Genomic DNA, 20,322 nt, shown 5'->3' with positions numbered 1-20,322 from the left:
AGGAAAGACTTGAGCATCCTTAAGAAAGTAGAAGAAACTGGAATGAACATCTTGAAGGACTATGTCTCTAGATAAGATAATTTAAGCCAGTTTGGAGAAGAAGACAATAAAGACCATGGAAGTGATGGACAAACAAAAAGAAAAGAGTGAAACAGAGGCCGAATGCATGAAGTGAAGATGATGATATTTTTTCAAACAATGAAAAATCCAGGATGGAATGTAACAATACGAGAGAAGGAAAGCTGCTACTCACCATATAGCGGAGATGCTGAGCCCCGATAGGCACAATAAAAAGATTCACACAATCATGGTTTTCGGCCATTAAGGCCTTTGTCAGCAGTAGACACCCAAGTGCAACTTGCACACACATCTGCAGTCTCGGAGAGCTGAAACTACGCTGCCATTTGTATTTCATTAGGTTTGTTGTTGAAAATCATCTGTGGAACATTCCTCACATAGCCAGTGAAGTATAAAACTCATTCTTTCGAAATAAAACTTGCGCTCAGTCACGTCCACCACTTAAGGTCGGCAGTGCAGATTTTGGTGAAATGAGATGGCAAAAAAAAAAGTTAAGATTTGTTACTCAAATGATGTAGAAAATGTTCTCTTTTTAACCCTAATAAACATTATAACCCTCAAAAAAGAAAGTGGGTCCACTTATCGGAAGAAAACACAGGTCACACCCAATTACAAGGAGTATAGCAGAAGTCGTCCAGAAAACTAAAACCACAGTCCAGTATCAGTGACGTCCACCTGTTGTAGAACTTTAAAATACACTCCGAGCTCAAACATAGGGAGGTACCTCCTACAGAATGACCACCGCCATGCCAAAAACATTATTCACGCAAAACCGAAATCATATCCTGACAACCACAGATCTACGTAATCAGTTGGATGCAGTATATCCTGACTCCCAGAAAGTATTTGTCAATGTCACACACCCACGGTTATTAATGAAAGTCATGTCATTTGAAATATGAAATTTGTGACAGGTTTGAGGATTTTTTTGGTGTGAAAAATACAGCACATCATCCGAGATGGACAGTTGTCGACAGCTGTATTAGTACGTGTTCCAGTCACACTAATGAGACCACTGCCCTTGTTCAATGTCAAGGTGCAGTAATTACTCACTAATGGCAGCACTAACAGTGGGTCAGGAGAACATGGAAAACAGTGCACTTGTCACACTGATTACAACTGGTGCGATACCGAGCAGTGCCTGCCACACACTTTACAGCGTCGATGTAGATGTAGGACCCGAGAGACTCTTCACCTGGCAGAGTGCGGAGCTGAGCGCGACGGCGGACGGCGACCTGCCGGAGCGCCGCCTCCGCCGGCCCCCGCAGCTCCTGCCGCCCCCTCGGCTGCTGAGGGAGGTGGGCGTCCCGCTGCGGCTGCCGACCCCGGCCCCGCCCCCAGATGCGGTGTCGTCCTCGTCGCACAGGCTCCTGCCGGCACAAGTTAGGCAAGCTGACGCAATTACAGGCATGCTGAAGGGTACACGTACTTCGAAAGAGGGTCATTTTGTTTGGAATCTGCGCAATAATGTGCGTCATCACATGCCTGAACACACGAGTGATATGTTACTACTATCACTTGTAGAGGGAGTGGGTCTGCTGCAAGAGAGAGGGGTGAGTGAGGAGCTTTGCTGACGGACCTCCTGAACAGAGAATGAGTTTTATCTGAGATGCGCCCTGCTGTGACAGAGGAGAGAGAATATTTCACAGAGAGACAACACATTTGAGAAAAGGTAATAGGAATGTAGTTCTCAGACTTTTCCCTCTAAGAACAGAGGAAACTTGTTGGTCAGGTGAGTATCTACTAAGTTTTTCATCATTATGATGTTGGATCCTAAAATCAGAGCATTTCTTCAGGGCCTTTCTCCTACTTTTCAAGGGCTCTTTCTATCTCCGCTGCTCCACTCACAAATTTAACACAGGTACTTGGTATGACCTCGTTGTTGACCTAATAGCCTACACAAAAGCTTCCAATCACCGCTGATGTTCACTGTAAATTGCTTTTTCGAGTAGGAGCTCAAGATTCTCGTATGTCTCCTCGAGACGGACACATTGAACAACTGTGACTGGCGCTACAATGTTGTCATTAGATAATGACACTTATTTTATTTGAATCAATGAAGGGGCCTCTAGTCATCTTTCTTGTGCTCTGCATCGGACTTGTTAATGAGGTTTGGATTGTCAGCTAAGTACTAAAGAGTCTTCCTAATCTACAGTGCTGTTCTTTCAGCCTTGAAACTAGGAGTTTTGCAGCATCCTTTGGGGGATTTAGATCTCTGGCCAAACTGTTTAGGTCAGGTTATGACAAGGGTTGGGGCATGTCTTGCACACCTTCCCCATCAGAATCTTAAGTAAGTTCATCAGATGCAGAACTTAATTCAGAATGCAGTATCTGAAGGTTCTTAGGGGGGACAGATACAGGAACACCAGAACTATGTGGCAGACTCCAAATCAGGATACATCATTTCTTTTTTTTCCCCTATGAACAGTCATCCAGATGGTTCTTTGGTGACCACTGGGCCTTATTTTACACTTTGATCATTTTCATAGCTCCTCAACAAAAAAGCTGCACACTCTGAGGCGCGTGATATTTACCCTGATCCTCTCGTTTCCCTCAAAGACTAAGCAAAATAAACACTTTTAACATATGCGGTTATGTTCCATTTCTGAATGGCAATCATAACAATAACACAATATATCAGGACTGTTCGAACACTTTCTCTTTCGCACGCTTACAGCCCAACAAATAAACCAAAACAAAATAGTGCACTGGAACACTCTTTCAGATACTCTTGCTCAGCACTAGTTCAATAACCTGTATCTAATTCCTCCATTATAACGTATCCATCGATACGTTCTAACTAATCATACTTGTACCTGCAAAGATGCAGTAATTTAAAATTAAATGCTTCTAACTGGCTGTTTACTTTTAAATAAATATTTGGACTGCTGTTTCATTAAGTGGACAATTGCATTTTAATGATATTTTAATTAGATAGACTAAATGTGATAAGACCAAAATGGCAATATTTCTGGATTCAGGCAAACCAATATAAAACAGGTGTCATAATGAAAAACGGAAAATCATTGTTTACCTCTGCTGTTGTAATATACTCATTCACAAGCAAAAGTCTAATACTTGCCCTACTGTATTAAAATTAGAAAGTTTTTTATATGTGCGCAAATAACCGGACTCTACTCGTACAGCGTTTTGGAATGAGAGCACTTAGCCACTTGCAACCTGACTGAAATTTTTCTCCCTTAAATATCTAAGGTCAAATATTTAACACAGTAACTCAGTTGCTTGAATCTGTTTTACACATGCGAGTCTAATTCTTTAAAGAAACAAAGGTTTACTGGTTCTGTCGTATACTAGGTAACAAATCATCCCCAACTTGTTGCCCCAATCCTCTCACCAGTGTACTCACCCCGCATTGCTGACATCGATGCCAGAGGAGGAGGAGGGCTCGTGGGCTGTCCTCGGCACGTCCAGCAGCAGTGGCCTGGAGCCAGCCTCCAAGCGCGTCGCCGCTCCAGCGCCGTTCTCCAGCACGGCGTGCGCCCTGGCTGCTAGAAGCATCACACCACTACATTCAGCAGAGCGCTATACTCTGATAACAGGCGAAAGTCGTACAGTTCGACGTTCATTTGTTTCCATCGCATGTAGACATTTGCAACATTTACGAATGAATACTTGCGAAATATGAGAACTGAATGTTGTAAGCACACGAAACTTCCTGGCACATTAAAAGTGTGTGCCGGACCGCGACTCGAACTCAGGACCTGAGTTCGTGTCTCGGTCCGGCATACAGTTTTAATCTGCCAGGAAGTTTCACATCAGCGCACACTTCGCTGCAGAGTGAAAATCTCATTTTGTAAACACATGTCATCCATACATTACGACTGAAATGAACTTGTTAACTGATCAGATGTTGGTTTGCATACAGCATCTGTAGATGTATATTCCTGTTACAGAAACTGTCTCTGGAAATCATCTCTTCCAATGCCGGCAGCAGGAATATCAGGTTCTTCACTAACGACGCCCTCCTCAAAGCGAGAAGCTTCTTCTGAAATGTGAACTTCCAATGTAACCGAATTTTCCATTGTTTCTTGATAGATCATGACAACATTTGGAATCAGAAAAACACACGACACTATTGCACTAGTCTACAACATTCATTATTTGACAAACCGGTTTGCAGCTGTTACATCATCGTGAGGTACGAAGATAAATATGCGCATCTGTGAAATTAAAGATTTTAAAATAGTGCAATAACATTAATATGAGGGTTGCCCATAAAGTAATGTACCACTTTTTTTTTCTCAGCTGAAAACAATGCTGCGAATGTTACGTGTGTATTATTTGAAGTCTCCTGAGTGAGCGCACGAAGTTTCCGACAGATAGCGTTACTATAGAACAGTTTGAAAACGGTGTCTCTAGGTGACGTACGTTACAAGCAATGTGCAGTCATTTAATTTCTCACTGCAGAGAAAGATACTGTGGGCAGTATGCAGAAACGCTTGTGCAAAGTCTTTGGAGCATCTGCTCTCTATAGAAGTACAGTTAGTCGCTGGTCAAGGTGGTTCAGGTCTTCAGAAGGAAGTGTGGATCCCATTATCCGCACTGACGGGCTTGTTTTGTGCTGGAGGGAGGCCATAGAACGGGATGGAGATAACGTGGAAAAATAGGGTGTGTGGATAAAACTCCATTATTTCATGTGTGGAATTCTCATAGTGTTCAATACTGAATTGTTGAAGAAAGATCCGTCGCATTACTTTCTGGGTATCACTCATATTTAATCTAAATATCATACATCACATTTATTACTGAAATAATCCTTCTCATTTCAGCCAAACATGAACCTTTGTCATGTTTGGAACCAACTGAAGTTTTCTGTACCTGACGATTACGTAACAGCAGAAAACTGATTTGTAAAATAATAAATATTGTCGAATATTACACCAATGTCACATGCCTGAATGACCTGTATACACTTTTTCACAGTACCTGCATCTGTCAAGGGCTGCAGTTTGTCTTTACTATTCGACAAAAGTATTGATGCGCAGTTAATATTATGTAATACAGGTACATGGTTGTGTGAGACTTTTTTGCGAGATTATCTGAAATATATTAGATGAGGCACTAGTTTTTGTAACCACTGACTGGTTCCTGTTGTTAAATGTTTCTCTACTTAAAGAAAGATTTGTTTGCGTTTTTAGTTGATGTAACTATTTCTGTGCAACAAAAACCGTTATGTTTCCCTGTGTAAACACACTACACGACATTTCTATATCTTCCTTGTAATTCGTACGTCATTTTATCTGTACTGGTGATATTCAGTTGGTACCTGATGATGGCGTAATAAGTCTAAAGTCGGTTCGTTACCAAATCGACATAATTTTGCAGAACGTTAAGATGTGCTTCTTGTTTAATGTTGTAAACGCCAACATGAATGGCAACTCTTTTTATAAAGTTTGTATTTCAAATACATTTGTACAAACTAGAACAATATTTCATACTGAGGTCACACAATCACAACAACATTGGCGCTCCTAACCACACATCTGCAACTATCTCGCTCGTTTTTGCTTGTGTGAAAGTCCACACGTCCATTTTCGCTGTTAATAATGGTACGCCATGTCTCTCTCTTCTAGTTTCCAGCGATACTAAAAGCGGCTATGCGACGTCGTTTGCTACATTGTTTCGTAAAATTGGAAGCAGCGGCTATACGAGTACAGCATAAAAATGGTTCTCTATGGAGTCTACAGAGAGCCTGACAAGCGTTCAAGCCAACACGTAGCGACTGTCACTAAAAGCTAGATGCATCTCTACGAAGCATTGCGTGTCGTCGTGATGAAGCTTTTGTTTTAAAACAAAATCATCGCTTGAATCATGCAGCTCGGAATAACATCAGAAAGATGCACTTTACTCCTAATTTCCTACGAGTGCTCTAACTTGCTACAGCTGGTATGAATACCTTCAGTTCGTTATTTGGCGAAGAATGCATGGGTCAGGACGTATTCTATATCCAGATTCTGAGCTATGAAACTTTGTTTTCCATTTAATAATTCAGTGGTGAAATTTATTGTATCAGCCGGCATTTGCTCTCGTTGCACGCTGACTAGATGCTTGTAGTCGCCGACCGGAATGAGCGAGCTACAGATGGGCCATTGTTTCATTGTTCAGTTGCTATGAGGCTTCTGCGGAGAGATACTGCATGAGAAATTAATTCTGCTGCTCTCATACGGAAAGCTGTTGTTTCGGCAGTCTTTCGTATCGAAGGCGATAAACCGATCGTTGTGTTGGAATAACAGACTAAAATGAAAGAAATGTTGTACTCAGTTACCCTTCTTAAATGACAAAAACTACTGTTTTTATATTGAATCAGAGATATTTTACAGTTTTCTTCTGTAATAAAGTCAGTTTTGATGCTAATGACAATGACTTTTTGAAGCTTTGTGTTCGAGAGAATGGTTTGTACAAACGACGTGCGACGTTTACGAAACAATTGTTGGCAGTATAAACATCGATGTTAAAGACAAAATAAAACATCTACCACCAATTTTAAGAAAATGTATTTTTCTATCACTATAAATGTTTAAATGATATTAACGAATCTTTTTCTGGAAATATCTCAAAGACGTCAATGCAAGAAGCCATAATATGTTATGTTTTACCCACATGCTTAATTTGGTAGCAAAAGAATATAGTGAACAAACTGGACTAGTTGGTTACACTGCTGCGAAAAGTACTGCAATGTAGTTTAAACTAAGAAAAGAATTAAACCCAAGAAGTATCCATAAGACGGAATTCAATGTTCTAAATCATTGAACGACTTTTTTTGCAGCTGTGTCCCGGTATTAATGATATCGTTAATTACCGTGTCAGTGCACCAACCATGCTGACAACCACTTGTGTCTGTGGCTACTCGTGAACTCTGCCTAAAAATTTACTTGGAAAGAGTAAAGTAATCCAAATAATGAGTATGTTGATCACAAAAATATATTGTGTGCAACCAGTACAGAGCATTGGAGAGGAGCTGAAAAGTAAAGTCATACCCGATACGAAAAAGCAATTGCTATCAAGCTGTCGTGGTAAAACATTAACCGTATCAGCATTGTTCGGACCAAGATTCCAGAAAATACACTTTCACGATGCTTTAGCATGTTCGAAGGAGATCAAATCCATCAAAGTCTTGCTTGCTGCTATCGAAACTACTGTCCTACATTACTTGAACATAGAGAAACGAAATATGGTTTATGGAGTGAACATTATTTTATAATGAAGAAAAGAATAACTCGCGAACTGGAAGAGGAACGGATTTACCATCCCAGTTTGGTTATTATCTGAACACCTAAATATTTTAGTCTTGTAGCCGCATCCTCAGCTCCCTAACGACTGTTTTCTGAAGCACGATACGCTATTCGTCAATGACGCAACATACGGGATGGAGAAAATCTGACAAAAACGTTATTTTTACAGCCTCTAGCCAAAATATTGTGGAATATGTAATGTTAATTGTTGAATGTGTATGATATTAGATATATTTACACGTTGTCTATTACGCCAGTCTAGAAGTTCGTCATTTAATTTCTTTTTTTTTTAGGGTCGATTATTATCAGCCTTAGAAGTCGATGGCGAAATCAACATCTGTGATTTGTCAAAATCGCCCGTCTCTAGTTTTTAGTGATTTTAATGTTTCCTTGCTCTTTGGTAGATCTCAGCTTAATGTGCATCCCTTCTTCCACTCTGTACTAGCTTCATGGACATTGACCTCGACTTGCCACTAAAATAAAAGATGCGATGGCAACTATAGTAGGGTGACCAGACGAACCGTTTTTAACCGGTCTGTCCTTTTTTTTTCGTTTCGTGCCCCATTGTACAGGAAAATATTCAACGGGACGCCAGATGTTCCGATTTTTGTAATCAGCAGTAACCTTATCTCTCTCTTTTTGTTTCGTTTTGTGTTTTTATTTATTTTTACGTCAATTTAATGTCATAGACATATTTTTTAAAACATTTTCTTGGGTCTGGCTTTGTCTTGAACGCAAAGATGGAATAAAGAAGCATATTTTGCTCACGGGATGAGAAGAGCTGTAAACAGAAGATTTTTCCGTGGACATGCTCGGTGTCATGGTTACGCACGAGCTTCGCAGTTCATATTGATATTTGCTACTGAAGAAATCACGGACGGGTATTACAAGTTTTCGTTAAAGAACGTTTGGGGCTATCAACGTTCAATCGTATTTTTAGTTACACAGATGACATAAATCTGCAACCGACACGATGTCTTCGGACTGTTGCAGACAACAATGAGAAGTGGGCGTCAGTTTCAACACTGGGTTTGGCAAGCTTGCTGTAGTGCTTCCACTGACTGTTCTTTGCTGTGTGTGAAACTGAATCGTGTCCGTTATCATCGGGAAAGAAAGTATAGTTTTTCGAAAACCATGAAACAAAAGCTCCCTTTCTTGAAGGAAACCACGAGAACGAAGGTAGAAGGTACATTGTGTTGTTCAGTTTTTTTCCATTGAACATCGAGGATGTGTCGATACATCGCAGCACATAAAGAAAAAGAAGCACCTGTTCTCAGTTTCTGCGAGAACTTTTAACAGTATCACTTCCTTTGTAAGCACGAATAAACTACAAACAGAGGAAGAAAAACGTATCGCTGCAGGAGGGGCGTGGTTTGTAGAACACAGCCATTCTTTCCATTCAATGGGCTGTGGGGTCTGCTCATTGGAGACCTATTTGAGGAGAAATCCACAAGTTATAGGACAGAATGCGATTCGATTTTAGTGAACGTTTTGTCGCCATACGCAGTGCATGAAGTTGTCAGAATAAGAATACTAAATAAGTGTCTGCGATGGTTGATCCACCAAATCATGAAGGCTTAAGGCTTAAAGCTAGTGCTGTCTCTGCCTAGGAATTTCATTGCTACCAAAGGCGTTCAGTGCAAAATAATCTGTCTTCAGAACATTGGTGCAGAAAAGCTAGCTATATTCTGGATATTTTAAAAATACAAAATATATATTTGACATGATTGTCGTATTTTATGCAGTCACTGTAATACTAACTTTGGTGGCTACAAGAGTGCAGGAATAAACAATATTTATTCCAAACTGAACATTGAAGGAGTCGGTTGCGCCACCCATGTGGTACACAATGGAGTTCAAACTAGTGACATAGAAAAAAAAAAAAAAAAAAAACAGTGAATAAAATATTGAAATATTTTAACATTTACACTGTGTGTGTGTAAGGTAATATTAGAACTAGGTGACTGTCATTGTTGCCAGGAATTACAAGAGTTACTGATATGTATGAACCTTTGAATTTTTATTTTCTATGTCAGAATAAGTGTCCTGCATCACTGAAACAGTTTTTTGAGAACCCGCAGTCACTCTTTTGGCTTCATTTCATACAAACCCAATTGAAAATGTTTTCAAATTCAATCCAAAAGTTGGAACGAACCACGATTTCAGATACAGAATCAGCCGAGGAGTTACAGATACTTAAAGAAAAAAAATCCGTAACAGAAATTTACATAATTAACTTGGAAAAGGTAGGCATTTTCACTCAGTGAAAATACAAAACGATTACCAATTTATTTCATGACACTGTTGTGACTTTCCTAAAAAGTTGACTTCTCCATTTCAAAAAATGAAAATTCTGTTTCGTGGTCTGAAATTTCAAATAGATGAAGATGTACTGTTTGATGGTATAGAATGCGTGAACAACATTGGTTCCAAGAAACTTGCCGAACGGGATAAAGTTAATTTGGAGACAGATAAGAGATGGTGTGATGCATTCCATACACTTAAAAGCACAGATACTTCTTGTATAGAGACGCTGGCGACTTTTTCTCTTGCTGTACTAGGCACAAATACTGCTGTGCAAAGGGTATTCTGAATTTGAATTCCCTTTGGACTGACGAGAAAAACCATTTTAACACCTGCTATTAGCCAATTCAAAGTGTTTGTAAGATATTAGGTCTTCTGATAATTACAAAGTTAGTACTAGTGTTCCTGATACAATAGCTAAACGGTCGACGGATTTTTGGCGTCTACATTAGTGTTCATTTGTTAGAAATCATTCTATCAGTTTCTCAGTATTTTGAACTATAATCAGTTCTTGGAATAACGATGAATTATTACTTGATGCAGTGCCGTTACAAGCATGTTTTAAAGTGTCTTGTTAAAATACATGCTTTTTTATATGTACAAAGTTTAGTTTTTATTTATTTTACGAAGGTGATGCAGAATATTTTCTTTTCCTCTAGTGTCACTTTTTTTTCGCAAATGTCCCTTTTTTCACGTGGAAAATCTGGTCACCCTAAACTATAGTGATGAATGCTACAGGATGCAAAGCTGGTGAGAGCGTGCAAGGTTTTCTAATATTTCGCTACATGTATCGAGCTTCGCTAGTTTCTTTTCTAATTCTTGTAAGAGTAACTGGCGCCTCATGCTGCAGAATTCACTCTCGCAGTAGGAACGCGTAGAGTTCTGCTGGGTTTGGGGTGGGGGGTCTTCTACAGACGTACCGGGAACAGCAGCAACGCCAGAGTCGTCGCGGGAGGCGGCCCGCCCCCGCACCGAAGGCCTCCGGCCCCCGCCGCCCCCGCTGCTGCTGCCGCATCCGCCACCACCTGTTGTCGTCGTCGTTTCGTCGAAACCTGGTGGCGGACCATTCTTCTCAGGCGCGTGTTGGAGCTGAGTGCTGCACTTTTGTGCGGATTCATTTGCATGTGTGCACTTTTGTAAAAATTTGTCTGCACGGGTGCACTTTTGAGGAAATTCGTTTGCACATTTACATACTCTTCTGCATATATGAGTGTGGTATCCACGTGTGCTGCTTAGTGCAAGCAAGCTTTTACATCTGCAGTTTGGTGCGAACAGCATCAGTAGTTAGGTAAACTGTCTCTGCTATCTCTCTGGCCCCCCATTTTCAACTGAATTCAGCTGTACTTGTATTGTGACCCCTTTTTTTGCGTCAAATGTAGGCTGACTTGACATATGTAAAACCCATGTCACTGTATATTGTAGCAACCAAATACACACTGATAAATCTATGTGAATTTACATTCCAGTTCCCACCATTTCGAAATGTCTGAACTGTGAAAGAGATTCAAAGGGGATGTACCAAGACGTCTTGTGAACAAACTTCATTCTGTAGACAGTAATTTTGATAAAGTATTTCGATATCCTGCTTATTACACAATCGAAATTTTTTGTTGCGATATATTTGCAAGACTGTGCCAACTCTACCTATTTAGCAGCCAGTAATTGCAAACTACTACTACAATTTCTGTGGCACAGGAATCGATACTTTTATGCACTGGTGGAGCCAAGTATGGCTACATTGGAATTCTCGTAAGTAGTTTCCCGTCGTATTAGCAGCTTTCCACTACGATTTCAAATGTAACAAAGTTCTTTTGCATCAGTAGCGTAAAATACTGCCGAGTTTCAGTTACTACTGCAGATGGTGTTGATCAGTGTGGCATTATTTATCATTCAGTAACAAACACTCACGTCCACTAAACCGTTACCGTCACGGTAACCTGCTGCTGTGGCTAAATATTGCGCCATCAAGTGGTCGCATGCGCAGAAATAACTTGAAATTCATTCAGCTAGTTGAAGGCAGTCCTTAGAGAACTGATTGATTGATTTAAGGAGATCCGCCTCAGTTGTACTAAAGTTTATTTAAACCAAGTCTGGTTTGAATAATCATTAGTACAACTGAAACCGATCTTTTTAATTTACTTAATCTTGCGTCTCAGTTGTGGATATCCGACATACCAAATTTGGTATCTTAATGAACTCATCGCCCTCTTATTTTTGGTATTACATGACCAAGACAACGATTTATTCGTTTTACAACTAAAACAATATCTGACGCCTTCTGAAAACTACCGAATTATGAATTAAAGAACGCTTGCAGAAACATTTGTAATGATCGACCAGGATAGGTTTCGACTGGAAGTTATCAACAATACGTTATGGACACTGAAGAGCCAAAGAAACTGGTAGACCTGCCTAATATCGTGTAGGGCCCCCGCGAGCACGCAAATGTGCCGCAACACGACGTGGCATGGACTCAACATGTCTGAAGTACACGGCTGTCCATAAATCCGTAAGAGTACGAGGAGGTAGAGATCCCTTCTCAACAACACGTTGCAAGGCATCCCAGGTATATTCATGTCTGGGAGGTCCGGTGGCCAGCGGAAGTGTTTAAACTGGAGCCACTGTGTAGCAATTCTGGAGATGTGGGGTGTCGCATTGTCCTGCTGGAATTGCTGGTCCGTCGGAATGCACAACGGACATGAATGGATGCAGTTTGAGCTTACGTACGTGTCACCTGTCAAAGTCGTACCTAGACGCATCAGGTGAGCCATGTCACCCCAACTGCACGCGCCCCGCGCCATTACAGAGCCTCCACCAGCTAGAACAGTCCCCTGCTGACTTGCACGGTCCATGGACTCATGACGTCCATGCGCTCGATACAATTTGCAACGAGACTCGTCACACAATTCAACATGTTTGCTGCTGTCATCAACAGTCCAATGTCAGTGTTGACGGGCTCAGGCGAGGTGTAAAGCTTTGTGTCGTGCAGTCATCAAGGACACACGAGTGGGTCTTCGGTTCCGAAAGCCCATAACGATGATGTTTCGTTGAATGGTTCGCACGCTGACACTTTTTGATGGCCCAGCATTGAAATCTGCAGCCATTTGCGGAAGGGTTGCACCTTTGTCACGTTGAACGATTCTCTTCGGTCGTCGTCGGTTGTTGCAGAATCTTTTTCCGGCCGCAGTGATGTCGGAGATTTGATGTTTACCGGAGTCCTGGCATTCACGGTACACTCGTAAAATGGTCGTACGGGAAAGTCCCCACGTCGCTACCTCGGATATGCTGTGTCCCATCGCTCGTGCGCCGACTATAACACCAAAATGCCTTAATTAATAACCTGCCGTTGGAGCTGCGCTAACCGATCTAACAACTACACACCAGTCACTTGTTGTCTTATACAGGCGTTTCCGACCGCAGTTCCATATTCTGCCTGTTCGGTTACGCTTGCCTATACCAGTTTCTTTGGCGCTTCAGTGAATATTGTTGTGGTCTTCTGCCGCAATTTCTTCGCTACGGCTCTCCAAGTTACTCTGTCCTTAGTCAAACTGAGCCACAAATTTCTCCTCTCCCCACTAAATTCGGTACCTCTTCATTACTTATCCGCCCTACCTCTTATCTAATCTTCAACATTACTTCTAACGCCACATATCAAGAGTTTACAAACACTTTTTTTGTCTGTCTTATTTATCGTCGACAACATAACGCTACATCACACAAATACATTGGCGTGCAAAACTTTAGGACGACAGTAACGTTGGCATAGCTCGATGAAACTTGGACCATACATAGACAGAACTGCCACAGTATAGTACGGAAGGCAACAGAAGGAAATACGCAATGGGACGAACATGGACGACACTTTTATTGAAAGTCAATAATTACACCCTAGTTACCGTCATTTATGATGGCCTCCAAGACATGGTTCTCAGTAGCGTGTGAGATCGCCACAGGCAAACATGCCTTGCAACGCGATAGAAGACAGGTATGGGGGTTTCATTCCTGCAACAGAGGAACATTGACCGCTGAGTGTACCGTGTGAGTACGCCCACACAATATTGTGCTTCCCCACACCGTAACAGCAGGACCGCCAAAACTGCAGTGTTTGGTAATGGTCCTGGGTTCGTTTTGTGTTTTCGCCGACCGCCAGTGAGAGTACGACCAGCATTACCGAACATGACCGTTCCGGAGGTCCACGTGTTATGGGGTGGGGAGGCACAAAGTTGCGTGGGCGTACTGTCTTTGAACACGGTACACTGACAGGTCAATGTTACTGTGACACTGTACTGCTTCCGCAAGTGCGCCATTCCAGGGCTGCATTCGGCCGTGACTTCATTTTTATGGATGGGAACCAGCCACTGCGGGGATGGAGGAGTTCTTGGAACGAGAGGATATTTCTACATCTACATGAATACTCTGCAAATCACATTTAAATGCCTGGAAGAGGGTTCATCGAACCACCATCAGCGTAATTCTCTCTTATTCGAATCTCGTACAGTCCGCGGGAGAAACGAACACCTACCCCTTTCCGTGCGAACTCTGATTTCCCTTATTTTATTATGATGATCGTTTCTCGCTATGTATGTCGGCGCCAACAAAACATTTTCGCATTCGGAGGAGAAAATTGGTGATTGAAATTTCTTAAGAGGACTCTGCCGCAACGAAAAACGTCTTTGTTTTAGTTATGTTCACTCCAAATCCTGTATCATTTCAGTGACACTCTCTCCTCTGTTTCGCGATAGTACAAAACGTTCTGCCTTCTTTGAACTCCCTCGATGTACTCCGTCAGTCGTATCTGGTAAGGATCCCACACCGGGCAGCAGTACTCCAAATGAGGACGGCTAAGCGTAGTGTTGGCAGTCTAGTAGATCTGCTACAGTATTGTTAGCCTTCCCCACAACGTTTTGTGTGTGTTCCTTCCAGTTTAAGTCGTTCGTAATTGTAATTCATAGGTATTTAGTTGAATTTACGGCCTTTAGATTTGACTGATTTATGGTGTAACCGAAGATTAATGCACTTCCTGCCAATTTTTGGACCACACAGATGTTTTTCGTAAATCGTTTTGCAATTTGTTCTGATCTTCTGATGACTTTACAAGTCGGTAAACAACAGCGTCATCTGCAAACAACCTAAGACGGCGGCTCAGATTGTCTCCAAATCGCCGGCCGGAGTGGCAGAGCGGTTCTAGGCGCTACAGTCTGGAACCGCGCGACTGCTACGGTCGGAGGTTCGAATCCTGCCTCGGGCATGGATGTGTGTGATGTCCTTAGGTTAGTTAGGTTTAAGGAGTTCTAAGTTCTAGGGGACTAATGACCACAGCAGTTAAGTCCCATAGTGTTCAGAGCCATTTGAACCATTTTGTCTCCAAATCGTTTATATAGACAACGAACAGCAAAGGGCCTATAACACTACCTTGGGGAACGCCAGAGATCACTTCTGTTTTACTCGATGACTTTCCGTCAATTACTACGAACTGTGACCCCTCTGACAGGAAATCACGAATCCAGTCACATAACTGAGACGATATTCCATAAGCACGCAATTTCACTACAAGCCGCTTGTGTGGTACAGTGTCAAAAGCCTTCTAGAAATCAACGGAACCAATTTGAAATCCCTTGTCAATAGCGCTCAACACTTCATGTTTTCTAAATCCGTGTTGACCGTGTGTCAATAGACCGTTCTCCTCGCGGCAATTCATAATGTTCGAACACAACATCCAAGATCGTGTTCCAAATCGACGTTAACGATATGGGTGTGTAATTCAGTGGATTATTCCTACTACCTTTCTGTGCAACTTTCCAGTCTTTGGGTACGGATCGTTCGTCGAGCGAATGGACTGGCCTAACCGTTACCTCGACTTAAATGTCATTGACCGCTTGTGAGATGCGCATTGGGACACGTCCACGTGTACCGACTACCCAACAGCACTGTTGGAGGAACGTAACTCTTACCAACCTTGTGGTCAGTATGGGAATACGTTGCAGAGCATGCGCTGGCGTCCGCCCTATTAAGGACCACATACTGCCTTCTGGAATGTCCAGGAGGCCACTATAAATAGCGGTGGCTTCAGGGCGTAATATTTCTGGGCTTACAGCCACCGTATTCGACTACATAGAAGCTCTTCTTAGAGCAGTTCAGAAGGCAGCAGTGACGTAATATCGTGTGAGGTACCGATGACGCATGGCTTGCTCGGCACGGGTATCGTGAGAAAGACCGCCGAAATTGTGGTCCTTCTCCGCGATTGGCTGCTGCCTTCGGTAGTTGCGCGCCAAAATGCTAATCATCTGTTATTAATATTAGACAAACTAAACAGCGTATTTACTTACATTTCAATGTAAAGCATCTCTCGCTGTCATTCCATTATTTCTCAAGTATTAATAACCAGCAGAATAACAAACAACAGCTAAACTAAAAGGCAGACGAAGCATTTCGGTGGTCTTCGGTTCGCGGCTAACCTTATGGCGGACAAAGTGGTTCGGCAGCCAGAGGACAGACATGTTTTCTGTCGCGGCCGGCATCGGATTAAGATTTTATTATCAGTGTATGGTTATTTGGACATGTAGTTGAGAACAGTGCGATAGTTATTACGGAAATTCTGTCTCGAAATCTGGCAGAAAACCGAAAGACATTCTGGTCATACATAAAGCACACCAGTGGCAAGACGCAATCAATACCTTCACTGCGCGATAACAACGGTGAAGTCACTGATGACAGTGCCACTAAAGCAGAGTTATTAAACACGGTTTTCCGAAACTCCTTCACCAAGGATGACGAAGTAAATACTCCTGAATTCCAATTAAGAACATCTGCCAAGATGACAAACATAGAAGTAGATATCCTCGGAGTAACGAAGCAGCTTAAATCACTTAATAAAGGCAAGGCCTCCGGTCCAGATTCTGTACCAGTCAGGTTCCTCCCAGAGTATGCTGATAAAAAAGCTCCATATTAAGCAATTATATACAACCACTCACTCACAGAAAGATCCGTACCTAAAATTGCAGGCCTATATCACTAACATCGATTTGCGGTAGGGTTTTGGAACATATATTGTATTCGAACATTATGAAGTACCTCAAAGAAAACGATTTATTGACACATAGTCAGCACAGTTTCAGAAAATATCGTTCTTGTGAAACACAACTAGCTCTTTATACTCATTACTTCATGAGTACTACAACAGGGGATATCAAATTGACTCCACATTTTTAGTTTTCCAGAAGGCTTTCGACAACGTTCCTTGCATGTGTCATCTAACCAAACTGCGTGCCTACGGAGTATTGCCTGAGTTGTGCGACTGGATTCGTGATTTCCTGTTAGAAAGGTCACAGTTCGTGGTAATAGACGGAAAGTCATCGAGTAAAACAGAAGTAATATCCGGCGTTCCCCAAGGAAGTGTTATAGGCTCTCTTTTGTTCCTGATCTATATTAACGACATAGGAGACAATCTCAGTAGCCGTCTTAGGTTGTTTGCAGATGATGCTGTCTTGTTAAGTCATCAGATGATCAAAACGACTTGCAAAATGATTTAGATAAGATATCTGTATGGTGCGAAAAGCGGCAATTGACCATGAATAAGGAAAAGTGTGTAGTTATTCACATTTAGTACTAAAAGAAATCCTCTAAACTTCGATTACGCGATAAGTCACACAAATCTGAAGGCTGTAAATTCAACTACATACTTAGGGACTACAATTACAAATAACCTAAACTGGAACGATCACATAGATAATGTTGGGTAAAGACTGCGATTCATTGGCAGGACACTTAGAAGGTGCAACAGGTCTACTAAAGAGACTGCTTACACCACGCTTGTCCGCCATATTCTGGAGTACTGCTGTGCGGTGTGGGATTCGCATCAGGTGGGACTGACGGATGACATCGAAAACCTACAAAGAAGGGCAGCTCGTTTTGTATTATGGCGAAATAGGGGCGATAGTGCCACAGACATGATACGGGAATTGGAGTGGCAATCATTAAAACAAAGGCGTTTTTCGTTGCGACGGGATCTTCTCGTGAAATTTCAATCACCAGTTTTCTCCTCCGACTGCGAATACATTCTGTTGGCACCCATCTACATAGGGAGAAATGATCATCACGATAAAATAAGAGAAATCAGGGCTCGCACAGAAAAATGTAAGCGCTCGTTTTTCCCGCGTGCCGTCCGAAAGTGGAACGGTAGAGAGACAGCTTGAAGGTGGTTCATTGAACCCTCTGCCAGGCACTTTATTGTGAATAGCAGAGTAATAACGTAGATGAAGATCAAATACGCAGTTCATTACTTCGTTCTAGAATGAAAATTATTTGTGACTCTAAAGTGAAATGTAAATTGTGCAGTTTCTCGGGTTCGGCCCACAAAAAGCGAGTGGCGTCCCACGTAAACAAACTAGTCGGACATTTAATTATTCACATCGTACCAGTTGATCACTAAGAATTTCGTACAGCTTCAAGATAACTGATTCACGAACTTGTGTTGTTTTCTGCGCAGGGGACAACTGTAGAAGGCTGCTGGTTGGTGAAACTTGGTTAGAACGTACGGCAGTGGAAGTAAATAGGCATCTGGGGTGTCCTGCTGTCTTAGTAGAAATGAGATCAGTGTCACATCTGTGGTAACACAGAGGAGGTATGAAGGAGAGATATTTTTGAGGGAAGGAGTTTATCATACGCACGCATATATTACTTCACTTTCTCTGCCTAGTGTGATCATTGTCTTAGAATAAAAGTATGATTTCTGATAGTCTTATTGCGTATTTCCTTCAGTTATCTTTCCTTCTATGCCGTAGCTGTTATTTCTGGGTATGGCCCAAGTTTTATCGAGTTGCGTAACTTGGTGGTGACACATCATACGGAAATTGCCGTTGTCCTCAAGTTCTGCACGTCATTGTACTTTACCCCACATTATGTCTAAACGCAGCATTACGTGAAACAAAGCAGTGACGACTGAGGTACTGTAAAGAAGAACATTACGTTACTGACTGGACGAAATTTCTTTGCTACTCAAACACAGGAGAGCTCCATCGGCAACGGTGGCCATGTGAGAAGTGGCGTCAGCAGTTCAGTGTAATATGCGTTTGGAATAGAACTCAGTCTGCGAGAAATAAGAACTGAGCACTGTTATCAGAACACTTGTAGCATTAGCCTGAGGCTCGAAACGTGTAGATGCGAGACTGTGGGGGCGACTTACCGGAGGAGGAGAGGGCGGCGTCGGCCTTCCTGGAGGCGGCGGTGCCGCCCCCGCTGTTGGCGGAGGCGGCTGCCACGCTGGAACCGCCCCCGCGGGGGCCGCGCGACTTGAGCGCCGTCTTGCGCACGATGTAGAAGATGCGCGCGTAGCACACCTGCGGGCACAGTCGAGCAAGGACGACTTCATTAGAGACCGCTGCGACTCTACAGGACAGGATCAGGAAGGAAACGGTTGTACCCACCCTGGCATTTGTCTTAAGCAGTTTAAGGTGCGATGCCGATTCGGAGAACTACTACGACCTGTTGCAAGAAACAGTCAACACCCAAAATAAAAATGAGTGTGTCAGAAGTGTAGGAGACAATGGGCGCCAGAGTTGGAAACGTCCCAGCTGAAAATGTACAGGGTCTTTAGGGTATAACCGGAGATACCCTTGTTGGCGACTGAACGGCATTACATCAGTATTTACATCATTCGCAGACTATAAGGAGTAGTAGCTTTTAGGTTTGGCAAGAGCGAGACATTGAAATTTGTTTTCCCTGGGCAACAAGTTAGGTACTGAAGTATGGAAACAATTGAAGGGCTTATTTCAATAGTGGTACAAGTCCATTTTTGCTCATTTTGAGATACACAGTCCTAAAGTTAAATGAGCGCTGAAAAATCTGCAGCTGAGATACCAGAAATATTGAAGCATATGGCTTGTTGCTAGAGATGAACCTTTCTTTCTGTTTGTTTGGATCATTAATTTCGAAAGCATTATAGGCAGAAAAGTCGAGGCAATGGACTTGTACCACTATTGAAATAAGCCCTTCAATTGTCTGTTCTGAAAGGCGTGGTCCACTTAACAGTGCTGTTACGACCAGACAGTAAATAATGTGAGTGCTGCACGCATATAAAAAAGAAAACAACTAACACACTGAAGTGGGTACAAAACTATTAAGAAACCAATGAGCACAATATATCTGCACTTATACCCCCAAGACCCTCTATAATATAGGAAGCAGTGGAAAGGAAAATAGAAAAGGCATATTACCACGAGACTTCTCATTTATACTAAACACATTTTTACGGTGTAAGGTGATACACTGAATGACCTGGGCTGAAAAAGAACAACAGTCGATAAGATGGTTTACTTTTTTGGCAATCAGAAAACAGCTGCACATAACATGCACAGATGTGGCAGAGTAGATGGGGGGGGGGGGGGGGGAAATGCAGATCATTATTTGTTAATGGCAGTGAGACATGTTCATGTTAAAACAAGATGGACGAAGAACAATGCTTCTAAAAACCATGAGTACAGGAAATGGAAAACATATGTACTAAAATAAATTCCCAGAAAGGACGATTATGGTAACAGACTCGATATACTGAGTGATAAAATACAAGAAAGTCGACATTTGGAGGACTGGGAAAATATTAAAACTGTAACAGAGCAGGCAGCTGCAGATGGTCTAGGACAAAGTTAAAAACAAAGATTGGAATGGTGACGTAAACAGTTTGAGAAAGAGG

The 20,322-nt window shown here is 42.1% G+C and overlaps 1 protein-coding gene across 1 annotated transcript in view; it reads right to left on the bottom strand.

Annotated features, from left to right (window-relative positions):
* The window catches only part of LOC124551194 (G-protein coupled receptor moody-like), a 141,007-nt gene that overhangs the window by 35,975 nt on the left and 84,710 nt on the right, over positions 1–20,322 (bottom strand). The window contains exons 6-8 of the mRNA XM_047126182.1: positions 18,817–18,970; positions 3,446–3,587; positions 1,274–1,448 (exon numbers count right to left, since the gene is read on the bottom strand). Of these exons, the coding sequence (XP_046982138.1) occupies positions 1,274–1,448; positions 3,446–3,587; positions 18,817–18,970 (471 nt within the window). The remainder of the gene's footprint in view (positions 1–1,273; positions 1,449–3,445; positions 3,588–18,816; positions 18,971–20,322) is intronic.

The sequence above is a fragment of the Schistocerca americana genome, chromosome 9 (assembly GCF_021461395.2).
Source record: "Schistocerca americana isolate TAMUIC-IGC-003095 chromosome 9, iqSchAmer2.1, whole genome shotgun sequence".
In the NCBI taxonomy this organism is placed as follows: Eukaryota; Metazoa; Arthropoda; class Insecta; order Orthoptera; family Acrididae; genus Schistocerca; species Schistocerca americana.
This window is presented reverse-complemented; position numbering and strand designations above follow the sequence as displayed.